The sequence below is a fragment of the Heloderma suspectum genome, chromosome 1 (assembly GCF_057233095.1).
Source record: "Heloderma suspectum isolate Gila_16-S chromosome 1, 16-S_ref, whole genome shotgun sequence".
NCBI lineage: Eukaryota > Metazoa > Chordata > Lepidosauria > Squamata > Helodermatidae > Heloderma > Heloderma suspectum.
In genome coordinates this window covers 35,201,904-35,229,772 of record NC_139458.1, presented here as the reverse complement: position 1 = coordinate 35,229,772, position 27,869 = coordinate 35,201,904, and the positions used below count along the sequence as shown (strand labels likewise).

Here is a 27,869-nt window from a genome sequence, read left to right as displayed (position 1 = left end):
GTTCTCCCAGACCACACTTGCCTGTAATTCCAGGTGTCGTTTGACTACCCACCTTAGCATTCTAGTCTCCTGTAATGAAAATAACATCTTTGTTTGGCGTACTATCCAGTTGGTGCTGCAGATCCTCATAGAACTGATCTACTTCTGCTTCTTCAGCATCTGTGGTTGGGGCGTATATTTGGATCACTGTGATGTTCAATGGCTTACCCTGAATTCGAATTGAGATCATTCTGTCATTTTTTGGATTGTATCCAAGCACCGCTTTAGCCACTTCATTATTAATTATGAAGGCTACTCCATTTCTTCTGTGGTCCTCTTGCCCACAGTAGTAGATCTGGTGGTCATTTGATGTGAAGTGGCCCATTCCAGTCCATTTCAGTTCACTGACACCCAAAATGTCTATATTTAATCTTGACATCTCCCCAATAACCACATCCAATTTGCCCTGGCTCATAGATCTTACATTCCAGGTTCCTAAGGTGTGTTGATCATTAGAACATCAGATTTGTTGTTCACCACCAGCACCATCGGCTGCTAGCCATCCTTTCGGCTTTGAGCTAGCTGTATCATCACCTCTGGGGCTAGTTGAACTTATCCTCTGTTCCTCCCCAGTAGCATTTTGACCATCTTCTGACCTGGGAGTCCCATCTTCCAATGGTATACCGACATACCTCTGGTTGTACTGATCCATTTAGTTTTCATGGCAAGAATACTGGGGTGGGTTGCCATTTCCTTCCCCAGGGATCGTATTTAGTCTGACCTCTCTGCCATGACCTTCCCGTCTTGGGTGTCCCTTCACGGTTTAGCTCATGATGTCATTGAGGTGCTCAAGCTCCAGCACCATGACACTTATATTAAAATTCAAAATTATTGTTAATTATTGTATTAAAGACAAATACTTGTCCTTAAAAATAGGAAGCTGTCCTATCATTCCCCCTCCAAAAATTCCTATAAACTGTCAGTTGGCTTGAATCCCATTTGTCTCAACTATCTTAGGATTAATTGGTTGCATCCACACCCAAAAAGAAAGTGAACCATCTTTTATTTTATTTCATTTCATTTATTACATTTCTATACCGCCCAATAGCCAAAGCTCTCTGGGCGGTTTACAAAGATTAAAAACCTTAAAAATATAATATTGTACATAATATAAAAATGATTTACATACAAACATAAACAGACAACACACACATATTCCAAACCATTAAGAACAAATTAATCTTCTCCTGCTTGCTCTGCTTCTCATTCAGAGTTGGCTGTAGGTTTCTCAAACCACTGGCACATAACTGATAGCATGACCACCTAACAATATTTTTAAATATTTAAATATTTAAAATAAATATCTTTAGGAAGAGAGACCACATCTGATGAGGGATGTGAGAATCCTGAATGGATGGAAAGAAGGGTCTGAGGCTTGCTTGCATTTCGAAGCTGTACTGGGGATTATTTTGCTTAACTTAGGGATGGGGGAGAATTTCTCCCCGAAACTTCGGGGGGCCGAGTGCCAACGTGTTCGGCCACCCGAAGTAGTTTCGGGGAGAAATTCTCCGCACCCCCCCCGCCCCCTGCACCCCCCCCCGGGACGGGACTTACCTTTCCCGAATGTCCCTCCCAGTGGCAGGTCCCGGCGGCAGTTCGTCAGGTCTTCGACAGGGGCAGAGGCGGCAGCCGGTCTTTTGACTGGCTGCTGCCGCTGCCATTCCAATAAAAGTAAAAAAAAAAAAAACGCCCCCGTGATAGGCTACGTGACGATTAACGTAGCCTATCACAGCTAGATCTCCAAAGTCAGCCGTGATAGGCTACGTAAATCGTCACGTAGCCTATCACGGGTGACTTAAAAAAAAAAAGCGCGTACGGCTAATGGCGGCCCCCATAGGGAGCCGCCATTCGCGTTCCGTATTTGGTCGCTGTAGTCTACGTAAAGATTACGTAGACTACGGCGAAAATAAGGGCAACGCTATTTGCGTTGCCCTTATTTTCGCCGTAGTCTACGTAAAGATTTACGTAGACTACAGCAACCAAATAAGGAACGCGAATGGCGGCTCCCTATAGGGGCCGCCATTTGCGTACGCGCTTTTTTTTTTTTTTTTAAGTCACCTGTGATAGGCTACGTGACGATTAACGTAGCCTATCACGGCTGACTTTGCAGATCTAGCCGTGATAGGCTACGTTAATCGTCACGTAGCCTATCACGGGGGCGTTTGTTTTGTTTTTTTTAACTTTTTATTTCGCGGCCGGGCGAGGCGAGGCGCCTCCTCCCTGGCCTGAATTTCGGCCAGGCGAGGCGGGAAGCCTCCCCCTCGGCCTGAATTTCGGCCGGGCGAGGCGGGAAGCCTCCCCCCCCCGGGCTGAACTTCGGGGGGAGCAGCGAAGCGCCTCTCCCCCACCGCGAAGCAAGCTGCGAGACCAGGTAAGTGGCTTTCATGCACCCCTAGCTTAACTTCCTACAGAGAAGGGTGTATGTGTGCACTCTAGTGTTGAAGCGAGGCAGTGCAGTACATATTTTTAAAAGGAAAGAGGGGATAAATTGTGAGGAGGCATTAAGGATCAACCAATGGTCCTTGACACTACTTTGTCCACATTCTACACTACTCATGTTCTGAAACAAGAGTGCTAATGGTGTCGGAGGAGGGGATATTTCTAAGCAACGAATATTTGGGGGATTTAGGGTCCATCTAGTCCGATACTGTTGACATTGACTGGCATCAGGTCTTCAGGGTTTCAGGCAGGATTTTTTCCAACTGTACCTGGAGATGCCAGGAAGCAAACATGGGACCTTCTCCATGCAAAGCATGTTTCCTTTTCTTTTAACACAACAATTTTGCAACAATGATGCAAATTTTAAAATGTCATCTGTGCCCTGCAGTAACAGAGCAACAATTGTGTTCACCAAGTGCAAAAATACTCTGGCCTGGAAACAGCCACTGTTTCCTTTCTGTCAGATGGCTCCTCTTCCCATGTACATGCTGCAAATATGCAAGGAAAGAGCAGCACATGAGGGGCTGGAGAGATGAGTAAAGGGATGTAAACTGCAACGGGTATGCCTGACATTTCAAGTCTCTTTCCTTCAAATACATGGAATTGACTTTCAAAAGAAGTTAGGAACCTCAATAATGATAATCATGATATCAATGAAATTACTTATCAATTTTTTCAACCCATCTTGCACACCTGATTTCCATAAACATAGAGAAAATGACTGTTTGGGTGGAAGAACATTCCAAATGGCACAAAGGTTAGATCGCGAAACCAGAAGGCTGGAAATTTTCTTTTCTTATTCATTTCATTGCCTGTTAATTTATGCACAGAAACCAATGCCCTATTCTAGGAAGAAAAGAAGAAGACACAATTAATTACCTACAGGGAGACAGAATCATCTTGCAGAAACACTGTATCAAACCAGACAAGTAAATTTGCCTGGAGACAAGACATTCTTAGCTGTTGAAGTTCTCACTGGCTGAAGGGCAGTATTTGCTTGTCTTGTTTTGAAGAATAACTTTCAGCCTCTTTTCCTGAGGATGTGGACAGGTTGCTGGGAGGGTTAAGTCCAACGAAATGATTGATTAAATTGGCCAGAAGAGAACTACCCTCTTAGTTGATGGAGACTGTGAATGCCTCTTTGAGGAAGGGACTACTGCCATCTGTTTTGAAGAAGGCAGTAGTGACCACCACTTCTTAAACCTTTATTGGATCCTACCACCCAATATAACTACTGGTCTGTCTCAAATTGTCATTCTTGGCAAGGTATATGAATGGGTTGTGGCTGCCCAACTCCAGGTGTTCGTAGATGAGATCAATTTTCTTTATCCTTTCCAATCTGGGTTCTAGCTTGGTTTTGGGACTGAGACAGCTTTGATCACTCTGACAGATGACCTACACCAGGAATTGGATAGGGAGAGTATGTCCCTCTTGGTTCAGCTGCCCTCTTAGTGGCTTTTAGTACTATCAACCATGGTATCTTTTCAAGGGGCCCTGTTTCCATGAAAACAGAAGGAGAAGGGAGGAGTGGTTAACCGACATTTTTGTAGGAGCCGCTTTTGGTCTGGGCAGGGCTCCACAAGGGTGTACATTGCACCATTCTAAGTGGCTTCACATAACTTACTTCCGGGGGGTTGGGGGTTGGAGTGAACATCATCTGAGTGGCAGGAGCTGCTCAACCAATAAGAGAGGCTCCCCCCCCCCAGGCTCCGTAAAGAAGGTGCGAAGTAGTTACTTCCCCTTGTGCTCATTTGTAAGACAAGCCTCCCAACGAGCCCCAAGCCTCATTGAACACAATGGGTGGTACTTCTGAAGAGACACACATATGCTTGTGCTAGGAAGGGGGGGGAGAATGTAAGGATGGGAAACCAGCCCCCTTTCTAACCAAAACGATACAGCACAGGATCTCTATAATGAAGCTGTGAAGTAGTTACTTCTTTAGGCAATAAACCAAATGGAGAATCGGAGCCTTGAGATTGCACTTAATCTGCGCTTAAGGAATTGGGCTTTCAACTGTGCCATTTCAGTTGAGGGGGATCTGATGTGGGCATTCAGAGTGCAAGCCTCATTCAGCACAATGGGACTTACTTCTGAGGAGACACTAATGGGTTTGTTCTGGAAAAGTGAGCAGTAAGCACAAAGATGGAAACCAGCCCTCATTTTAACCCGCAGGATCTCTATAACCCTCTATAAGGGTCAAATTAATAACTTCCTAAGGCAATAAACCAAACAGTGGAGAATTAGAATAGGAGCCTTGAGATTGAGCTTAACTGCACTTAGGGAATTGGGCTTTCAACTGTGCCATTTCAATTGAGGGGGATCTCTGTAAGTCCTGATGTGGGCATTGAGAGGGCAAGCCTCATTCAGCACAATGGGAGTTACTTCTGAGTAGACACTAATTTGTTTGTGCAGGGATAGAAAACACACAGGAAACACTCTTTGACCAGGGTCACAGTGAAAGGCATGCCCCTGGGCAGGGCTAGCATACCCAAGGTAGATGTGGGGGTTGGGGCACAGAGCAACTATACCAGGGAGAACCTGACTTGAGGAAAAGAATTGGACTTTGAGCAGTTGCAGGAAATCCAGTTTTTCCCTGCTAAGCTCTGGAATGGCTGTTGGATGGCCACGACATCATGTATCCCTAATGACCTCCCCATGCAGCCAGTTCAGAGTAAATTGCTCATGGAAACAGGCCCCTGGCTAGGATGGGACTAAGAGGCACTGTTTGTGCTGGTTCCGATCCTATCTAGAGGGCAGGCCCCAGACTGTAGTACTGAGTGACTGCTATTTAGCTCCATGGTCACTGGCCTATGGAGTCCCTCAGGATTCCATTCTGTCCCCTGTGCTGATCAGTAGCTACACAAAAGCACTGGGAGAGGCCATCTAGTGATTTAAATCTAGCTCTTTTCCCCCATCAAATGCAAATGACGCTGTGGGAGGTCTGAATCAGTGCCTAAAAAAGGTAAAGGTGTCCCCAACCAGTCGTGTCCGACTCTAGGGTGTGGTGCTCATCCCCGTTTCTGAGCCGAAGAGCCAGCGCTGTCCGAAGATGCTTCCGTGGTCATGTGGCCGGCATGACTGTACATCGAGGTGCACGGAACGCTGTTACCTTTCCCGCTGAGGCGGTACCTATTTATCTACTTGCAATTTCTTGCTTTCGAACTGCTAGGTTGGCAGAAGCTGGGACTGAAGACGGGAGCTCACTCCGTCATGCCGCACTCGGGTCTCGAACTGCTGCCGACCTTCTGGTCTGCAGTTCAGCATCTTAACCACTAAGCCACCGCAGTCCCTTGAATCAGTGCCTGGATGTGACCTAATAAGATGAGAATTAATCCAGACAAGACAGAAGTGCTGCTGGTCAGTAGTAAAGGTAGCCCAGGATTAGGTGAATGGCTTATTGTGGACAGAACTGCACCCCACTTGAAGGGATACTGTTGCATCCAACATTGCTATTTGGTGGTCAGGTGCTATTTGGTGGTCAGCTAGGAATGCCTTGGCGCAGCTTTGGCTGGTGAATCAGCTGTGTCTTTTCCTGAGTAAAGCTGATCTGGCCACTCTCACATCCAGAAAATTTGATTGTAATGTGTTGTATGTGGGACTTCCTTTCAAAAAATGTTCAGAAACTGAAGCTGGTGCAAAATGCACCAGCCAGTGTGATTTCTGGTATATGCAGCATACTCCATTTAATCTGTACTGTCTTTCAGTTTGTTTCTGAGCTCAACTGGTTATTCCCTAGAAAGCCCTAATGGCTTGGAAATGGAAATTTGAAGGACCATCTTCTCCTTTGTTAGCCTGCCCACCCACTACAGTCATCATCAGTGGCCCTCCTCCTTGTCCTCTTGCCTTCAGAGATTCAGCTGGCTGGGACATGTGACAGGGCCTTCTTTGTAGCCGTGCTGAGGTTATGGAACCCCCTCCCTAGAGAAGCCTAGTTGGCCCCCTCTCTCTTGGGCCCCATCTACACTGGGCTTTTATTCCAGGGCGGGTGCAAGTTGAGGGCCCTCATGATAGATGACACAGTTGCAACCTCGCAGCCACCCATGGTTTTTGCCTGGAAAAGTGGAGTTCCAAGGAGTCGTTTCACTGCGATCTTTTGGGTTTGCTGCGGGTTTCCCCACGGTTGCAGGCCGTCTGTTCCTTCCCTGAATTGACTTCACATCTTACAGTGGGCATGTTCTAGGTGTGCGTAGTGCCTGTGTCACTCTGTGATGCCCCTTTGCTCCCATGTCCCTTTGCAGCTGCGCAGTTACAGAGGCACAGAGGGAAGTTGTCATCTATTTAATCACACTTTCGCACATTTTTGCAGCTTCGTAACTTCGCAACAGATGCTTTCGGACTCAGTACCCAAGAGCTGGGAAGGGTCATGAGGGAGGAACAATATCGCTCCGGGCACCATTTCAGAGTGATGGCTAGGCAGGTAGCGCTCATGCTTGTGAGTGTGAACCATCACAAGAGTCTCAGGCTGGGGAACAGACAAACTGATGGTGCGGGAAATGAAGGAGCACAAAACACCCAATTTTTACCTAAAACAAGGTCAGAAAGACACAGCAGCGCCCCTCAAATATAAAACAGCCGCTGACGTGTCGCACCCCCACACTCATGGGACTGCACAGCTCCGCATTTCAGTATAATGGGGGGGGAAAAAAGGGCACAGCAAGTCTGTAAGGGAAGCGTGCAGTACATCGCGAGTGTATCTCAGGGCATAGTGATTCAATGCCGCATTGCTGCGCAGTTGCGATGGGGTGGGGGTCAAAGCGGTGCCGTATAGATGGGGCCCTGGTCTTCAGGCATGTAGTGAATTTATTTCTGTTTCACCAGGCATTTGGGTTTATTGTCCAGCCATTGTGTATTGTTGTTGCTCCCGTTTCTTTTAAGTCTCTGTTATTAATTGCAGTTGATTACTGTGATTTTACTGTGTATCGTATTTAAATTGTTGTAAGCTGCCCAGGGGAGCGGGGGGGTGGGGCGATTGAGGCAGTTCCAGAAGACAATGTTGACACTAGTTGGACAGCCAGGGAACTGGCGGGTGTAGAGCCCCAGATTGCTTCAAATCTGATCCATTCTAAATCCATTCTAAACAACAACAAAATGCTCTACAGACAGTATGAACAACCAAAATAGCATTTTTTCACATACTCTACCTGCTGAGCTAAAACAGCGATGCCAGTGTTCTGTTCATAATCAACAATAAAAGAAACTACCCGTCTAGAAATCTGCTTTTCAGCTTGTGTTCTGTGAGGCAAGCAATTGTGCCATTTTGTAAATGAATCATTACTATAGAAACACGTAGATTCCTGTTAAAAATATATCAATAGATAAGAAGTGCAAGGCAATACAACGGTAGTAGATTAAGGGTGCAATCCTTTGGCCCCTTGACATTGTCTGAGGGGCCATAGAATACTGGGGACTTGCACCTCTGCGGCTGTAACAGAGCTACAACCTTAGAAGTGAAAACCCCTGCTTGGATCTTCACCCCCTACCCTGTCCCAGCCACTGCAGAATGCTCTGTGGTGGCTCCTCTTCTGAGGTAGGTGTAACAACCTCAGACAAGGACAGGGAGAGGAAACAAGGGGTGTACTGGTAGGTGGGGAGGGGAGAGGAGGAGCTAGGATACACTGTATCCTACAGCCTCTTCAGCCCCAGGCCTGCCCCCATCGGCAAAACCCCCCCAGATGGGCTGAAAGGCCCGCCTAGTGGAAAAAATGTAAAGGGAGGACAGAGAGGCGAAAATTGCCTCCGTCACTCCTCCTGCCCTGTCAGCAGCAGCCTGGAAGCACGCTGGACACTTGGAAGCCTCTGAGATTGGAGGCTTCTGACTAGTTGGTGGCAAGCAGATAGAGCTAGGAATGCATCACAGTTCTGGCACATCAGAGACAAAGAAGAAATGAGGCAGTAGGAAGTTAGGAACTAAGGGCCAAACTGCACACTATGTTATTCTGCCTTTTTTAAAAGTGTGCTTAAACTGGCCACTTTTATTTTGAAGAAAAAGCAAGTGCAGAGTTGTAATCTGGAATGTGCTCCTCATCTGCTTTGGGGCCCTACATCAGTTTTATGTTGCCCCTCCCTGGCTTCTATTTTCCCCTGTAGCACCTTCGGGAGCAAAGAGTAGTGAGGGTAGTGGGATTTTCAGCCGGAAACTTGTGCAGCACTCCATTCTGGATCAGGAGCCCACACTTGATTTTCCTTCAGAATAAAGTTACCAGTTTAAGCACGCTTTTTAAAAAGCACGAATAACATCACATGTCGTTTGGCCCTAAAAGGCGTATGAATAGAGAGAAAAGGAAACTGTGTAAGCCATAAAAGCCCAAGCATCTGATTGCTGGAAGTAGGGACGGCATTAGACATTTGACACCCTAAGCATAACAATCACAAGCTTTTGAGCTTGCCTGCTTTGTGCTTTCCCTCTTCATCCATGCTGCCACTGCTCACCTCCATATGGCTTCTTCAGGACTTGAATGAACCTCCTCATGCTCTCGCACCCATTCTTCTGTGCATCATCTGCTGGCCTTTCAGTGAACCCGATCAGGTTCCTCAATGAGCCTAGGCCCTTGAATCCTGAAGGGTGCCTGCTGTTCACCCAAATTCCTACTTAATTAGGCAATCCTTCACCCTGGTATCTCTTATCCATTCCTTGGTCATTTCTTACGTTACCTTCTTTAGCTTCATTTCTATGCATCATCATACAAACTAAATGAATACTGGAAAGGGAAACTCCAGTGCACCAATGCCACGAGAAATGCTGCAATCTACAGCAACTTTGTATGGTAAGGCTGAACCTGATCGAGACTTTGCTCAATCCTCTTTTTTGTTTCTGAATATTTATTTCCTACCATTGTCTGGAAGTAAAATTCTGTACTAAACTCTGATTATCATCAGCTGAACCTCATCAAGCTTTACTGCCATTTGTCTTACCTGGCTCAATGTCTTGTCTTTGTTGAAAGAGAGACCAACATAGTCCACTGGAAGAAAAGGATAAACATATTACTCGCAAGTCAGCGTTTGTATTTCTACAATATAGTTTCCAAAATGTATCCATCTAGTTTTATGTTGCAAAGAGCTCTAGGGCAAATTTTAAAATGTTTTTGTTACACATTTCAAAATATACAAGTTTGTACAAGACAGGAATGATCAAGAGTCTTACTGGCAGCTTACATTTTAAAAAATGCTTTGGTTTGCAGTTCTTCACAAATATAGAGTAGTTATCTGGAACCTCCATATTCAGAGGCAGGAAACAGAGTGCTAGACACTGGGGACAAACAGTGGGGGGCAGGCTGTTTCCTTAATTCCCTGCTTGTACACCCCCAGAAGCATCTGGCTGACCATACTGAAAAAAAGATACTGGACTAGATGGACCCTTGGTCTGATCCAATAGGGCTCTTTTTATGCTCTTATTTATTAATCCAAAGCAAGGAAACAATCTGGCAAAGCTGTACTTGTTGAAACTTCTGCAGCAAATGAGTACATATACTTGGAGGTATAAAACAAAAGTTGACCACTACACATGTAATATCTTCTGTTGCACGAATTATCCTAGCTGGTCTTACCCATGGTTAGGTATTGCATCAACACTGATGTTAACCACAATGAAGACTAACTAAGGATTTAAACCTTTTATCAAGCCCTGGTTAAGAAGGAACTAGCTAGTCCATCCACAGATAATGTTGGAATTGATTGTAACGTTTGGCTATGGGTAAGGGTCTCCACTCACACCTGCTATTCTTCTCCTGGTATTTTCTAAGGGTTTAATGAACTACCGGCATTCTTTTAACATTTAGAAACTGGTTCTGTTGTGTAACGAATGGCAGAATTCAGCCACTTCTGACAACATATATTATTAACAGAGCTGAGAGATGCCTGCCTTAAAAGTAGCTTACGTTGTAAGAAAGTTCTTTCTTAGACTTTCAGTATTCATTTTGCACATGGAAGGGGCTCCATAAGAAAAAGGGTTGTGCTGACACCATTTCCCACATAAAAGTGAGTAACTCTGGGCATTGTCAATACCTCTGTAAAAACAGAGCTCTGTAAAAATAGAGCAAAACTGGCGTGCTATGGTCCATGGGGTCACGAAGAGTTGGACACGACTGAACGACTGAACAACAACAACATATAAATAGGCTAATGTAGCATAATACTTGAGAGACTGAGCTCCAGTTCAGGAAGTCACTGTTTCAAATCTTGCCTCTGCCATAGGCTGTCTTCACACGGAGCTTTTATCCTGCAATTGAGATTGATCCTTCACAGAAGTTTGCGGGCTCTTTACATGACTCCATGACCCTCCAGGGCATCTCCTGCACTAAATGCCTGTTGTTCCATTTTTAAATCGATCACAGATGATGAACTATCAAATTACCCCATTTTCTTCTGCTTGAGTTCCCAAAACAGTTTAAGCGGCAAGAGGAGGAGCGAGATCAATGAAAGATAATGGAAGATTCCGATATAGGGAGAAGAAGGGGGAAAGGGGTGGGGGAAAGGGGAGGGGGGAAAGGAAGCCCATGTAAAGGGAGTCCGTTCTGATCCTGCACTTAAAACAGAAGCAGAAAGCCCCATTTTAAATGCAGGATTTTATGCTGGTGTAGAGACCCACTAGATGGGCTTAAGCAAGCCGCTCTCTCTCTCTCTCTCTCTCTCTCAGCTTCAGTCTCCCCATCTGCAATTTGGGGAATAATAATATTGACCTACTTTACAGGGTTACTGTAAAGATTACAACTAGATAAAGCATGTGAAATGTTTTTAACACTTGAGAGTGCTATATACATGTTAAGTATTTATCATTAATGTTTGTTTACTGGATGAGTCTGAAGATCTTTCAGGCCCAAATCCGGGAAGATGGACTGACTGAGACCAGCAAAGATCCTGATTCTGTACTGCCTAATGAAGCATCTGAACCTTAGGGCATCTCCACATTATGGAAAAATCTTACTGGGGATTTCTGCTTCTATTTCCGTGGCACCATTAGGATAGGCTCCTTTAGACAATGAACACATGACATGGAATTGAAAACACCCTTTCTCGGCAGCCTTACTGAGGCTAGGGGTGTACGAAACCCCACTTACCTGGCTCCGCTGGGGTCCACAGGTGGGGGGAGGCAATTCGTTCCTCCCCCCTGAATCCTCGATGGGGGGGGAGGCGATCTGTTCCTCCCGCCCGGAATCCTGCCCAGCCGGCTCTGCTCCGTGGCCAGTCTGCGGAGCCTCCGGCCAGGCCAATCCGCAGCAGGGCCTCCACCAGCTGCTGGGCTGCCCCGGATCCAAATGGCATCCTGCGTAGGGGACACTATTTGCGTCCCTACGCTAGCCCGTGATAGGCTACGTAAATATTTACGTAGCCTATCACAGGCAAGCGTAGGGAAGCAAATGGCGGCTGCTACAACGGCCGCCATTTGTGGCCGCAGCAGCCCGGCAGCAGCCAGAGCCGCTGCCGCTGCTTCATCCACCGCCGCCACATCCACCACCAGGTAGGTCTGTCCCAGGGGGATTCCACGTGGTGGTGGTGGGGCCGTGGATTCTTTAGAATTCTCTGGCATCCCTAACTGAGGCTTTCTATATTTTCAATTAAAAAGCACCATCTAGTGGCCTAATTATTTTGGCCGCCTAATGAGAAGAGAAAAGTCACTGGAAAAGACCCTGATGCTGGGAAAGATTGAAGGCAAAAGGAGAAGGGGACGGCAGAGTATGAGATGGCTAGATAGCTTCATTGATGCAATGAATATGGACATGAGCACGCTCCAGGAGAGAGCGGAGGACAGGAAGGCCTGGCGTGCTATGGTCCATGGGGTCACGAAGAGTCGGACACAACTGAACGACTGAACAACAACAGTGGCCTAATTATACTGCTACACCAGCATTACACACGATATCCTGAGGTCTTTTTTTTTTAATTCCAGCCTGTCTCCAATCTTTTTGAAAATGGGATAAGCATGGAAAAGCACAGGAGACATCTTGGAGGTTGATGACATCATGCAAAGGACCCGCAAACTTCTATGAGTGGCCAATCACAAGAGTGCAATAAATCGCTCATGCAGAGATGCCCTTACTGTTTTGCTAGAGGAATCCTCCTGCAAGTTGACCTACGCCAGTTTGTTGCTTACATCATTGGCTGGGAGGAAGTGTTAAACAGTGAGAAGGAGCTCTCTTTTAGCAGTAAGGCTGGATGACTCAAAGGGCAACACAGGACAAGGTGGGGCATCTTTGCTGACCAAGGAAAAGTGTGGGTGTGTGGAGGGTAAGTTGTGAGCAAGCACAAATTGTGACATTACACAACATAATCACTGATCACTGGGTACATCAGTTCAGGCAACAGCCTTAGCTTTCCATTTCCTGGCTTTGTGGAACTTGAGCCAACAGGAGATAGCCTTAACTCTGTTCTTAAACCAGCATCATCATATTTTTCATTACTGATTTTTTTTCAAAAGGAAATTTATAATTACAGTGTTGGCAACCCTAATGTATTTGAATCTTTTTGCAGGTTTACCTATATGATAAATGGTCATTCCAGGAATCAGGATTCTAAAATCCCAGGGAGAACTTCCACAAATACAGGAGGCTGTCCTCTGCAATCACCTTGCACATGTAGAAAGCATTGAAAATGGTAAGGGACAAGGTGGAGCTAGCAAGCTCATCCCCGCTTCCCTCCTTCCTGTGTAGAGTTTACACATGATGAAAATGACTAAATAGGGCTTGATTATCACAACCATCATAATGAGTGTAAGGGTGAACAAATGTTCAGTGTAGCATGGGAACCTTGCATGTCCTTTTCCCACCACACATAAAGAGCAAGGATTAGGTCCTTACACTGCATTTCTTCTTTCAGAAAGGTGTTGTGAGTAGGGATGACGGAGAATCCGCCACGGCTTTCAGTGAGGCCAAATGCACTGGCATTCAGCCCCCCAAAACCCGTGGTGGAACAGCCCCCCCCGCCCCCCTGCAGAATCCCCCCCGGGATGAAGCTTACCTGGGGCGGATGTTCCGGCAGCGGCGGCTCTGGTGGCAGCGACAGTGGCAGCTGGTCTCTCAGCCGGCTGCTGTGGACTCAAATGGTGGCCACCACGCCATTTGTGTAGCTGCCTTTGCCATGATAGGCTACATAAATACTTATGTAGCCTATCACAGCAAGCAAAAACCCCCAAAAACCCGTGTACACAAATGGCAGCGGCTACGGCGACTACCATTTGCATTCCTTTTCGCTGTTTTACCCTACATAAATATTTACGTAAGCTATTACAGTGAAAACAGGGGAACGTAAATAGCGTAGTGGGCGCTATTTGCATTCCTTTCCCCCCCCCACCGTAATAGCTTACGTAAATATTTACGTAGGCTAAAATGGCGGGAAAAAAGGAACGCAAATAGCGCCCACTACGCTATTTGCGTTCCCCTTTTTTTCGCTGTAATAGCTTACGTAAATATTTACGTAAGCTAAAACAGCGAAAAAAAGAGAACGCAAATGGTGGCTGCTGTAGCTGCCGCCATTTGTGTACGTGTTCCCCCCCCCCCCCGGAAGTCTGCCCAGCGACCAGATGTCTGGTTGAGGGCGGCCCTGGCCGGCGGCTCCGCAGAATTTCCGTGGAGCAGAGCCGGCCAGATTAGGATTTCAGGGGGAGGTGCAGAGCGCCTCCCCCCCACCGTGAATCACCCCGTCGAAAAGGTAAGTGACTTTCGTACATCCCTAGTTGTGAGGCCCTGATCCTTCTGCTCCCCGCACCTGTGCATTCCATGCCCACCCCTCCTAAGTTCTCTGAGAGTCAAACTCCATGTTACTTTAAAGATGTAGCTAGAAATTTTTTCTCTTTTTTGCTCAAAAGTAAGCTCATGGGGGCCGCGGTGGCTTAGTGGTTAAGACGCTGAACTGCAGACTGGAAGGTCGGCAGGTCAGCAGTTCGAGACCCGAGTGCCGCGTGACGGAGTGAGCTCCCGTCTTCGTTCCCAGCTCCTGCCAACCTAGCAGTTCGAAAGCAAGAAATTGCAAGTAGATAAATAGGCACCGCCTCGGCGGGAAAGGTAGCAGCGTTCTGTGCACCTCGGTGTTCAGTCATGCCGGCCACATGACCACGGATGCGTCTTCGGACAGCGCTGGCTCTTCGGCTTAGAAACGGGGATGAGCACCGCACCCTAGAGTCGGACACGACTGGCTGGGGACACCTTTACCTTTTTTACCTTTTTTTTAAGCTCATGGGACCTCATATGGATCAGGATTGTAGAGTGGTGGAGCCTTTGCCTCCAATTTACATTACAACTCGATGCCTCTTTGGCCATGTAAATTGGAGACATGGAAGGCCTGATCCAGACTAGGACCATAGCAGGGGGTTCAAAGGACTAAAGTCCCCCTAACCCCCCATGTTATAGCCCCAATCCATGTAGTAACATGTAATCTCACCTTCTGAGGCTACATTCCATAATTAAAAGAATAAGTACTGCACCCAGAAAGCCTCTGTAAAAGAATTCCTCTGAAAATACTGGGGTACAGGCAGCATTCTAGCTTCAGAGTGAAACTGAGCATGTTTGACATAATTTTATCAGCCGTTGCTGCCACAGGCATTCATGAGGGAAAATAACTTCAGTAATGCTTGAACTGCTACTCAGAATTTCTCCAAACCAACAAAAGGCAAACCTCATCAAAAAGCCTGATTAAAGTACTTTGGTAGTTCTCAGCAAAATTTGTAAGAAATATATGATACACTAAGCTGCAGCTTGGAGTAAAAAGGACAAATGTGTCAATTTTCAGCACTATTCAGCTTGCTGTACCTGTGGCAATTTGTATCAGATTGGTTTGAAATTGTGCACAACTGCATACCTCATCATGCAGATCATGGATGCCAAGACCCAAATTATTAGCTCTACAGGTGACATTCTTAGAAGTAGTAGAATGTTGAGGTTTATAATGGTGGAACCTTTTTCTTGTGACTCACCTTAAGTAATGGGGCACCCTTGTGCTCCTTTGATTTATGTAGCTGGTTAAGCCAATGTGTCTTTTTCTTGGCAGAAAATATTACAATGTATTCATGTTAAAGGATGTCTGAATACACACCAAGAATATCATTTAAAAATACACTGGTGATGTTCTCCTGCTTTAACATCTCAGATAGTCTCTTTCTTGCTTCATATATTTCTACTGCTTGCAAATCTGGTTTCCTCACCTTCATAATGTTCTCTGTTAGCTAGACATTGGCGGTTATACCATATTTTTGCTCTGAAATAATCATCCTATGAAAAACAGAATGTGAATTAAGTATTCAGTATGCCACCTACTACTTTTGAGGTCTCTGGGAGAGAGCGGAGGACAGGAAGGCCTGGTGTGCTATGGTCCATGGGGTCACGAAGACATGGACACGACTTAACGACTGAACAACAACAACTTTTGAGGTATATATGGTACATGGTACATATGGTATATGGTACAGCTGGTAAGATTCTGAAGTGGTCCACTAGAGCAAAACCCCCACTTCCTGGCTGCCACATAGTGCCTCAACACCTCTATCGACCTGTGGGAGAGAGTGGGTAGGAGTGCCTAATGTCAGAGAAGATAGAGAAGTGCATTTGTTTGCTAGCTTCTAGTTCTGGTGGCAGTGCCAGCAACATTAGTAACAGTTGCTTACCCACAGAGTTCATCACCACAGCATTACTAGAAAAGAAGGGAATATTGTCCAGTTTGTGAGAGGGCAAGAAGGTATGACCTGGTTCCTTCTCCCCACAGAGGAATTGTTCCCTCACTTGGCCTTGGCTCCTTCTCTTGCAGATTCTCCACATATATCTTATCTCAAGTGAGCTGAAGAGCTGTCCAGGTATTCTGCTGAGCTGTCCACCCTTTCTTCCCTGTGGGTTTCCCTCTTAAAAGTGTTGTTGCTGGCAGTGTGTGTGTGTGTGTGTGTGTGTGTGAGAGAGAGAGAGAGAGAGGTGGATTAGAATCCACATCTGCAGATATCTGGAATGTTTCATTTACTAGGCTTGTGGTACCTGTACCACAGATGTTCACAAGGTCAAGGGAGATAGGATTTCCTGCTGTCTGCAGGGATGCATCATATATGCTGTGGGATAGGGTGATGTTACTGAGGTTTTTCATTGTTGTCACCCATGCATTGGCCCCTTCTATATTTGGATGACATGCAGGTGGCAATTGCAAAACACACTATGATTGGTTTGTGTTGACAATGTTGCCACAGGTTCTGAGGGAGTATCATAAAAGGTTGCTGTGTTTTCTCTCATTTACAGCATTGTCATATTTGTTTCAACTTTGCTGCTGGGAATGCATAGGATCATGACTGCACTATGTTGACATTAAGCAATGTTACTAGTCTGCCATTATACCATGGCCACTGGATTTCATAGGTACGTATATTATTGCCTATGATTCTGAGGACACTTTCTTAGAACTAAGAACTAGCAAAACTAAAACCAGAAGAGAAGCCCAGGGGGTTCTAAAAGTATAAGGCTGCTGTATGAAAAAGCCATAAGATATTAAAATAATTTGACATTAGGAAAAGCAAAAGCATTTGGCATTTTCTTACCATTTCAAAGCCACATAAGACTGGTTTGTTGAACTGGAATAAAATAAGATGAGAAAATGAAATATGAGAACAAAAAAGGCATGAATCATGAGTTCACTCCCACGCATCCCAATTTTTTTTTTTACAAATTTATTACTTTATTCACTTACTATTTATGCTCAATCTTGATATTATTAATTATATTAATGCATTGCTTTCCACCACAAAAACAGTCTTGAAGTGACTTACACATGAATACAAAAATCCATAATTAATATAACAGAAAAAAACAAAATCAATGTAAACCATAATCAGCACAATAATACAAATACAAATAAACACCATAAAAACATAATCTAAGAATACCATATGAAAAGTATTAATTCACAGTATGCTCCACTGTATGCTATCCTGTAATGTTATAATCAGTAAAAGAAACAATGTTTTTAGTCGTGCATTTGTCCCAGCACTGATTCTTCAATATTTTAGCCATGGGACCCAGTAAGGAGTTCAACTGCTGAAGTTGGCTTGCAAGGCAGAAGCAGCCACATTCTTATTCCTGGTTCAATTAATATAAACTCCTTGGATGTTCAGGGACATAAGAATGTCTCAGGAGGCAGACTTCTTTTAGAGGTGCACACAACCAGTTGCGTTGGACTCTGCCTTCAGGCTCCTTCTCCTTGTCACACCCCTGTCTGCTTGTTTTGTCTTGCTAACCTTGTCTGAGCTCAAACTGGATTTCAGAATCTTCTTTGCAAAGATGTCCTACCTGTCTAAACAGGTTTTAAAGCTTAGACAATGGGTGGCCAACCTGCAGCATGAGTACCAGAAATATTGCTGGACAAAAACAGGAAGACCCATGGGACTGGCTGTGGCACTATAAGATTGCAGTCTCAATAATCACAAAGTGACTGTAAACAGAATTTCAGTATACTTACTAACAGTTTTATAGCACCAGATGGGCAAGGGTATATTCAAAAAGATACTTATGTACCTTCAACAATTCTCCAGTTATATAACGCAGATCTTCACTAATAAATAGTCCCAGTGTAGTAAGCATTATTAAACGAGTATTTATTAAAATGATATCCACAAGTGCAAGACCAGAGCAATCTGTGGGAAAGAAAATAAATCTCAGCTATTTTTTTCTCTATTTCTCAATGTTCCATCATTACTTTCTACAGATATGGGAAATTACAAACACATTTCAAACAGTCAACTTAATTTCCTTTTTTCCCAGTCAAATCTTATTGATCCAACAGACTTGAGAATCACACAGATCTGTTAGATAACTACATGCGCATTTGAAGCAGGGCTTGATCTCTGGGATTTGTTTTGTGAGGAAAAGCCTATTCAATGATACCTCCAGGGCTGGCCCTCCCAAAAAGACGGTGGAGCAGCGAATTGCACTGCTTCCCCTGCCCCCACCAGGAGGACCTGCCACTGCTGCCTCCAGCGGATGCTCTGGAGAGCCTCACCAGCTGCTCTCCCACTGCCACAGTGGGAGACTGTGGTCAGCAGGGCTCTGTGGTTCAGCTGCCCAATCAGCAACAGCAGCAGGTGTTCTGGAGGGGCCCTAGAGCCATGCAGGTTGTTTCTTCAGGCTGCATGGTTCTGCAGAGAGCTGATATGGTAGCAGTGGTAAGTTTAAAGGGTGGGGTGCAATGACAGAACATGCTTATGACAGAACATTGCTTATCAATGGGATCTTCTCAAACTGGGGAGAGGGAACGAGTGGGGTACCGCAGGGCTCAGTCCTGGGCCCAGTGTTCTTCAACATTTTTATTAATGACTTGGAGGAGGAGGTGCAGGGAATACTGATCAAATTTGCAGATGACACCAAATTGGGCAGGATAGCTACTACTTTGGAAGACAGAAACAAAATTCAAAGTGATCTGGATAGACTGGAGGGCTGGGCAGAAAACAACAGAATGACATTTAATAGGGATAAATGCCAAGTTCTGCACCTAGGAAAAAGAAACCAAATGCACAGTTACAAAATGGGGGAAATGTGGCTCAACAACACTACAAGCGAGAAGGATCTTGGAATTGTTGTCGATCACAAGCTGAATATGAGCCAACAATGTGATGTGGCTGCAAAACAGGCCAATGCTATTTTGGGCTGCATTAATAGAAGCATAGCTTCCAAATCTCAGGAAGTACTAGTCCCCCTCTACTCAGCACTGCTTAGGCCTCATCTGGAGTACTGTGTGCAGTTCTGGGCACCACATTTTAAGAAGGATGCAGACAAACTGGAGAAGGTTCAGAGGAGGGCAACCAAGACTATCAGGGGACTGGAAACAGAGCCCTATGAAGAAAGACTGAAAGAACTGGGCATGTTTAGCCTTGAGAAGAGAAGACTGAGGGGAGATATGATAGCACTCTTCAAGTACTTGAAAGGTTGTCACAGAGAGGAAGGCCTTCTTGATCATTCCAGAGTGCAGGACACGGAATAATGGGCTCAAGTGACAGGAAGCCAGATTCCAGCTGAACAGCAGGAAAAACTTCCTGACTGTTAGAGCAATACGACAATGGAACCAATGACCTAGGGAGGTGGTGGGCTCTCCCACACTGGAGGCATTCAAGACGAGGCTGGACGGCCATCTGTCAGGGATGCTCTGACTTGCATTCCTGCATTGAGCAGGGGGTTGGACTCGATGGCCTTGTAGGCCCCTTCCAACCCTACTATTCTATGATTCTATCTATGTGGGGGGCATGCAACGAGGCAAGCGGAAGGGTTGGGGGCCCAATGAGGCAAGGAAGTGCAACATGGTAAAAGGAAGGGGGCACTATGCAGCGGCGGCAGCATGTGGACTGTCCTGTCTCAGGTGGTGGGAGAGCTTGTGCTGGGGCTGGATTCCTCAGGTCCCTTCACAACATTTTTGGCTCTATTTTTTACAGTGAGTGTCTTGTCCTTGAACTAATCTGATTTTTATCCTTTTGATGTTCTGTTCTTTTCTGCTCAGATAAAAGGCTCTATAGTTCTGCTCAGCTAAAGACTCTATATCCAAATCAAGTTCATTGGGCAACCAATTACAGGTTACAGGCAAAAGGAAAATTTATAACCAAGCAAATCAAAAATGTAAAATACATCACGCTAGCCCATGATGGGTGACTAGCCATGCACTGTGGGGTGTTTTGCAAACACCCCACAGTGTCTGGTTAGTGCACTTGCCAGATGAGCCGGCAAGCAACCCACAGTGCATGGCTTGTTTGCCCCCTCCTTCCCTCTCAGTCCTCCACCTGGCATCCCATGTGCACAAACGTTTTGATTTTTTCTTAATTGCGCATGTTTCCTGGGCAAGGGAAAGTGTGGGGAAAAAATCCTGGTCCCGTTTTTGTGCACAAATTCTAATACAACTGATACTGGAGCTGATACCCCATAGGGTTGTATTGGAATTTAAAAGCGCCCCTTGCTTAAAATCAGCTGTGGGGGAAATCCAACCCCTCTCCATGGAACCTGTTGCCTCAACAGTCTATAGCAGGGAGTTGGATTCCCCACCCCACCACCCCACTCCCGCAGCTGATTTTTGGCACGGGGTTCTTTTAAATTCCAGTGCAACTCCATAGGATTGCATTGGAATTTAAAAGGGTCCCTTGTTGAAAATTGGCTGGGGGGGAATCCAGTCCCTCACCATGGACCTTGTTGCCCCATAATTTCCCCCTCCCAGCAGATTTTTGGCAAGAAGGATTTTTGATTCCAATGCAACCCTATGTAGCTGACTCTATGGAGTTGCATTGGAATTTAAAAGTGCCCTCTAAAAATTGACTGGAGTGGTGAAATCCACACCCTGCCATGGACCCTGTTGCCCCAAGGGTCCATGGTGGGGGGCTGGATTTCACCACTCAGCCAATTTTCAGCAAGGGGCACTTTTAAATTCCAATGAGGTTACCTGGGGCAGTCCCATGCCTCATAAGAAAAAGCATGGAGAGGTAGAAGCCAACACTGTTGGGGAATTAACTTCCACATTCTTCCCACATCAAATCTTCAGCAACAGTCAAGGAGTGCCTTGGGTGATTGCACAAAGTGTGTGTAGTTAAGTTGCCTTTGGGGGGACATATGGGAAGTACTGGAGCAATTACTGTTAATGCACAAAAAATACAACTATCTCTTTAATTGTGATGTCAAGAAGAAAGAAAGCAATTAATATTCCTTCATTCTGATTTACTGTTCAATAAAATAGGTGCTACTTCACCTGTCAACTAACTTTTTTTGACTAAGTGGTCTTAATTCCATTCATCTTGCTTATGCAATATAGTACATTATTTGAAACTTTAAAAAATGTAACTCACAATTACTCTATGCTAAAATAATCAGGCTTCTTCAGTTTTATTTAACTTGAGGTGAATTCAGTACTCTATAGTTTATAGATATGGGTTACTGCAGCTGGCATGAATCAAGGACCAATGTGGTTGACAGAGCTTACCACTCCCGTCTTATCCTCCTTCTGATCTTCTGCCTGGTCCTTTCCCTTTACTAACTCCCATGAACTCCCAACTGGTCAACTAACAAGCTGAATCACTGCTTCTTCTTGTTATCCCACCAAGCTTTTTTTTTTCTTTTACCATAAGTTTTTGTGGCTCCAGGAACATAGTGGTGTCTTTCAGCTCCCCAAAGCTGATTCATCAGCTTTGGGGAGCATATGCCTTACCTAATTATCAAGAAAAATTGGTACTTTAAACAGCCCTTCTTCTGGCTCTTTAGGAATGTGGTAGTAGTGACTGTGTTCCCCACCTTCTTTTGACTATTTGAAAATGCTGTAGCAGGTGCGAGTGTTCCTTTTCTCAAGTACGTGGGAAGGAAGGTGCTTGCCAAAGCTGTAAGCGCGCATGTGCACTGTGAGTTGTGTTTTATGGTTTTAATCGTTGTGAACCACCCGAGAGCTTTGGCTAATGAGCAAAATGTTAAAAGCAAATAAGCAGTAACTCCCTGAGAAGCTGCCACTGCCAGGTCATTCCTCCCACCCCCTTGTTTCTTCTTTTACTGTAACTTATCTTTCCTCCTATACCATCAAACACCTCTTCCTCCATCCTCAAATCTCTCCTCCTTTGCCTGAACTTGTGACCTTTTTATACCCTAAAAACTACTCTTTGCCCCATTACCCATTTCTATGAAGTCCTGCCACAAGGACCACAGAGGGATGCTGTAGTTTATCCTGCATTACAGATCTTATTCTGAGTAGGGAGTTGGACTAGATGACCTCCAATAAAGCTTCCAGTTCTACGATTCTACTGCTGCTCTGTATAGCCAGACCCCTCCAGAAATGGAGATAGTGGGGGCAGGCAGACAATGTGGAGATGGCAATGATGCACAGCTGTACAATGGCTCTGACCTGATGTGGGCTGGCCCGAGAGGTGTGGGCTGGCCAAAGAGGGGAAGATTTAGGGATAGACAGATCAGTCTGCTTCTGGTCCATGTCAATTTCACATGTGTTCCATCATAGATCTGTTCTGTCCCAGTTTCTGTTATTTAATTATTATTATTTTTACAAAATGGCATATTTTTGTGTATATTTGCCCATAAAATATGCATTTTTGAGCTGTGAATTGCATCATAAGATTCGATGGAGTGCACAATCCAAAGGATAACTGAGTTTCAATCCATGTCTTAGTCCAGGAATTGTGAATTAGGTCTGTTCACTTAAAAATGTGAACAGAATCAAACTTTCCAGCAAGCCTAGGAAGACTTGTGAAGTAGAGAGGAGGCCAGGAGGCAGTGGCAACAAGGGATGACTCCTCCCACCTCTCCCTAACTACAAGAACAGGATGGCCACCCACTCCAGCATGAAACAACTGTCCCTTGTAGGTCAGGTACAATACCTGCAGAATGGCAGGGTGCTTCAAGGGGGAGGCAATGGATATACTGGCTTCAGATAAAACCCTGCAGAACTGCAGTTCAGACTGCAGAACTCCTGCTGCTTATCCCACCTTAGGGAAAGAGGACCAGAAATGCTGAAGGAGGGCTCTCTATGGTTTTCCCAGTAGTAACGTATGGCTGTGAGAGCTGGACTATAAGGAATAGGGATGTCAGAGAATTCCGCCACGGATCTCGGGGAGGCCGAATGCGCCCCGAAATTGGTGGCGGAACGGTCTGCCCCCCCCGCCCCCCCCCGGGATGAGACTTACCTGGGGCGGATCTCCCTGGTGTCAGCGGCTCCGGTGGTGGTTCGGCGGCGGCGGCCAGTCTTCCAACCGGCTGCCGCCGCCGCCATTTCCAGTTAAAAAAAAAAAGACATGATAGGCTACGTAAAGATTTACATAGCCTATCACAGCTAGGTTTAAAAAAAAAACATGATAGGCTATGTAAATGTTTACGTAGCCTATCACAGCTGACTTAAAACAACAACAACAACGTGCGTACGCAAATGGCAGCGGCCATGGCCGCCACCATTTGCATTCCTTATTTTGGCACGTCTTAGTCTACGTCAAGATTTACGTAGACTAAGACGGCGAAAATAAGGGGAACGCAAATCCGCTACGCTATTTGCGTTCCCTTTATTTTCACTGTCTTAGTCTACGTAAATCTTGACGTAGACTAAGACGTGCCAAAATAAGGAACGCAAATGGCGGCGGCCATGGCCGCCGCCATTTGTGTACGCGTGTTGTTGTTGTTTTTTTAAGCCAGCTGTGATAGGCTACGTAAACATCTACGTAGCCTATCATGGCTGACTGCAGGGACGCAAACGGCGGCGGCTATGGCCGCCGCCATTTGCATCCCTGCTAGCCAGCGGCCGGATGTCTGGCTGCTGGCAGAGCCGGCCGGCGGCTCAGCAGAATCCCTGCGGAGCACAGCCGGCCGGCCAGGATTCTGGGGGGGGAGGAACGAAGCGCCTCCCCCCCGTCCAGGATTCTGGGGGGAGGGATGGAGCGCCTCCCCCCCACCATCAACATAATCCATGAAAGGTAAATGACTTTCGTACATCCCTAAGGAAGGCTGAGCGCCGAAGAATTGATGCTTTCGAACTGTGGTGCTGGAGAAGACTCTTACGAGTCCCCTGGACTGCAAGGAGGTCAGATCAGTCAATCCTAAAGGAAATCAACCCTGAGTGCTCATTGGAAGGACACATCCTGAAGCTGAAGCTCAAATATTTTGGCCACCTAATGTGAAGAGAAAAGTAACCTGGAAAAGATCCTGATGCTGGGAAAGATTGAAGGAAAAAGGAGAAGGGGAGGGCAGAGGATGAGATGGCTAGTTAGCATCACTGATGCAATGAATATGAACTTGAGCACACTCTGGGAGAGAGAGGAGGACAGGAAGGCCTGGCGTGCTATGGTCCATGGTTCACGAAGAGTTGGACACGACTTAACGACTGAACAACAACACTTAGAGGCAGAGGCTCTTTCTTTGGCCACAGTGATGAGGGAGGACTCTCTAGATTCTAGAGCACTCGTCCCAGGTTTGGAGTGTTGACATCACCACGATTCTCACTCTGAGGCCCATAACAGCATTCTACAAAATCTGCTACATGACCTAAGTTCTTGGGATGAGACAGCATACAAAATCAAAAGAATACAAATATTATAATCAAAATATTGAAAAGAAGAAGGAATTACCATCTTCTAGGATTGCACAAACTGTTTTTGTCAGGTTATACCACATTGTATCTCGACTCATAAATCCATTCTCAGTGATTCCTACAGTTATTCCTATAAATCCAAAAGAAAAAGATACATACATGAAAACAGAGTCAAAATTTAAAACCAGGTTACTATCACTTAATATAATGTTACATGATCCCCTTTCTTGAGTGATGTGGAAGTTCCAGAGGCACAGTACTTATCCAGGCTTGGTTTTCTATGGGTAATGAGATAACTGGAGGCTTAAGGCATTTCTGTAATATTTGAGTTTACTTACTACTATACAACTTGAGTACAGGTGGAGGCACAGCTTAACATCACAACAGCAAAATCCGCTGCTCCCATAGCAGATATACAGAAAGAGGTACCCCATCTCCTCAGATGCTGTCAGTTTACAGAGATCAAAAGCCCAGCTCAACAGCCTCTCCCACTTTCTTTGTCTGTGTTTTTTTTTAAAAAAAATCTTAACTCAACTTGCATTTTCTTTTGTTTCTTCTCACACATGCAGACCTAGATTACAACATCCTTAGCTAGAATAGAGGAGGAAACGTATGTTCCATTCAGAGGACTCCAGGACCTTCCAGCTATTTCCTAACTAGCTATTGAGAGAGCATCTTTTGGCCATTTAGCCAGCAATCTTCCTAATAAAAGAAAGGTATAACCAGAACTGGCCAGCAAGTTTGATCAACTTTAAGCATTTCTGTCCAAACTGAGGAGAACACAACAAAAGCTATTTTTGATATTTATTAAAAATAAAAGAATGTCGAACCTTGTCCTCTTTCTTCAAGGCAATTAAATTATGTCTCCTTTTTTCTTTTCATCTTTTGAGAATACTCTCTTGCACCTTCCATTAATGGGCACTAATGCTAATAATTGGGTGAACCAGGCTAGTTCCCCCAAATGCAAACCTAAAAATATTGCTAATGTCATCCAAACTCTAATTTAAGAGTATAGGGGCTTCAACAAAGTTTGAGGACAAAGATTGGGAGTCAAAACTGGAACCAACTCATGAAAGCCATTATCTACATTTCAGTCTCCTTGCTATCAGAATTGAGAATTCGCAGTGCTGGTTTATACTAATTAATACAATCTTATCGGAAGATATTTGAAGAAAGGATAGTGTTAACTGAGCACTGCATGTAGTGAGCCTACACCCATGTCTCTTAATAGAACTTCTAGTCATAGAACTAGAAGAAATTCAGGGAATTGTTTGCTTTTTAATTGCATTTTTACTGTTTTAAGTTGTGTTTATACTAGCATTGTTATCTTGTAAGCTGCTTTGTGAAGGCTTTTTTGCCTTGAAAAGTGGGGTATAAATACTGAAATAATATGGAACAAACAGAGGCACAATCACAGGCATAGCTGCCAGTTCACTGTATTTACTGTCTAGTTCATACACTAACCTTTGTCCATGTGGTCAAGTACTTGCCTACATGGAAGAATACCTCACTGTGTGAACCAATGCCCAATTTACTGCTCATGCAGACTTATCTGTGGAATTTTCTTTCAGGATCTCTAAATATTTTTCAGTGCATCACAGCACATTTAGACAAATTAGGCAATTGAGGGCACAATCCTGTAGAGATAGATGAGCACCTCCAACCTCCCCTGAAGTTGGAGGCAACCGCCTATCCAATGCAGGGCGGAAGCAGCAGGGAGGAGAGGATTCTCTCCATGCTGCAGCCACCCTGCACTTTGCCTTAGATGCGCATTTTCATGCGTCTGAGTGCAGTTTCGGTGAAGGGGCAGGAACAGGGTTGCAGATCACATAGGAAGCAATCTAAAACAGCTTCTGTGGTCTCCTCCCATCCCCGCTCCCAGGAGCACCCCATTTTCACCCCTCCATGCTACGTATTACGAGCATGGAGGTAACAATGGTGCAGTTCTCTCCGCATGAGCTACGAGGGGGTGGGAATCACGGTGTCCTGGCTATGAGCTCGTAGCATTGTCAGGAAAGTGACAAATCCTATCTTCCCCAGATGCTGTCTAGGGGACATAGGATTGCTCTCTCAATAATATAAAATATGGTTTCTGGAAGCGGCACAATTGACTCCATAGTACTGGGTTGTCCGTATGAGAAGCAGGGTTATAAGGGTGCAAAAGGTGAGCCTAAACTTGCAAGACACCATACATATCTGGTTCAATAGCACCAAATTGATAAGGGGATACATCTAAGGTGAACTTCCTTTCAAAACTTAACAGTTGCCATGCCTGTCCCTGATGTAAAAGTCCTAAGGGCACTGTTACCACATGTACTGCCCATCCATACACATGTACAAAGCCTGGGCACATTCTCACAAGACACAAATTCACTAAAAAGGGACCTTTTACCATTGGCAAATAGAGCATCTATGCTTAAGAAGGTGATTCCCACCCAAGAATTCCACACTCAGACAAGATTAAAAAGCATAATGCCACTTGGCATGTTCATTCAATTTTATATGGAAGTTTAAATGCATGAGCCGATTTTGGGGAAAATGAACATACATCATCCAGCATTACACTCCTTGAGAATGCTCCAGCCTTCACTGAGAATTTTGCCTGGATGGGGAAATTCATTGTGTGAAGCAAGATTTTAGCTTCTGGCTTAAAATCGAGGCTGCAGACATATGTGAACTGTTTGGTTTGCAAGGGGAGGAGTGGGTTGGTGTGAGAGAGTGAAGAAGATGGGGCTGGGTAAACAGGAGTCCCTAACGCTAATGGGAGCTGGAAAAGGAGGACAGTGCAGGGTTGAGGTGGGGTTGAAGGACTAGGTTGGATACAAAGCTATTCTAAAAGAAAAAGGACTGTGTTCTCGCTATTCTGGCATCAAGTCATTGTAGCTTGCAAGACTTCTCAACAGAGAGTTTGTCTTGAGCATGGTGGGGAGGGCATCCGGGGAAAGAGACATTAGAGGTGCATCAACTTAGAAGGGGCCTTGGCTGTGATCCCTACCAAACATGCAGGCTGCACAAAAGTGGCGAGGGCTCCGACTACAAGTAAGTTACAAAATTAGATCCAAATTACTTTAAACACATACACACACAGAAAGAGGGGGGCAGAGATGCAAGCAAGCAACTCTTTGGAAAAAGACAGCAAAGAGTAATGTAGCTTTCCTTGGGCTGAAGCCCTTTCCTGCAGACTGCAAGTCCTTTCAGGTAAAGTGAAAAAAGAAAAAAATCAAACTATTTTCCCTTTTAAAATAAGACTTGCGTTTGTACAAGGGCAACATACAGACCTCTCCTGCCAGGCTACTAACTAGCAAAACGGGCAAAGCTGGGTTGAGGCAGACCATAAGCAGAACTGCAGTATCCACTAGCTGGGCTAGAGCTCGTTAACTGGTCTTGTCCAGTAGTAG

At 45.2% G+C, this 27,869-nt stretch overlaps 1 protein-coding gene across 1 annotated transcript in view; it reads right to left on the bottom strand.

Annotated features, from left to right (window-relative positions):
* Positions 1-27,869, bottom strand: part of CATSPERB (catsper channel auxiliary subunit beta) — a 116,599-nt gene that overhangs the window by 61,973 nt on the left and 26,757 nt on the right. The window contains exons 7-13 of the mRNA XM_084826884.1: positions 24,509-24,601; positions 17,949-18,067; positions 16,976-17,008; positions 15,608-15,674; positions 9,391-9,437; positions 7,620-7,772; positions 3,172-3,324 (exon numbers count right to left, since the gene is read on the bottom strand). Of these exons, the coding sequence (XP_084683010.1) occupies positions 3,172-3,324; positions 7,620-7,772; positions 9,391-9,437; positions 15,608-15,674; positions 16,976-17,008; positions 17,949-18,067; positions 24,509-24,601 (665 nt within the window). The remainder of the gene's footprint in view (positions 1-3,171; positions 3,325-7,619; positions 7,773-9,390; positions 9,438-15,607; positions 15,675-16,975; positions 17,009-17,948; positions 18,068-24,508; positions 24,602-27,869) is intronic.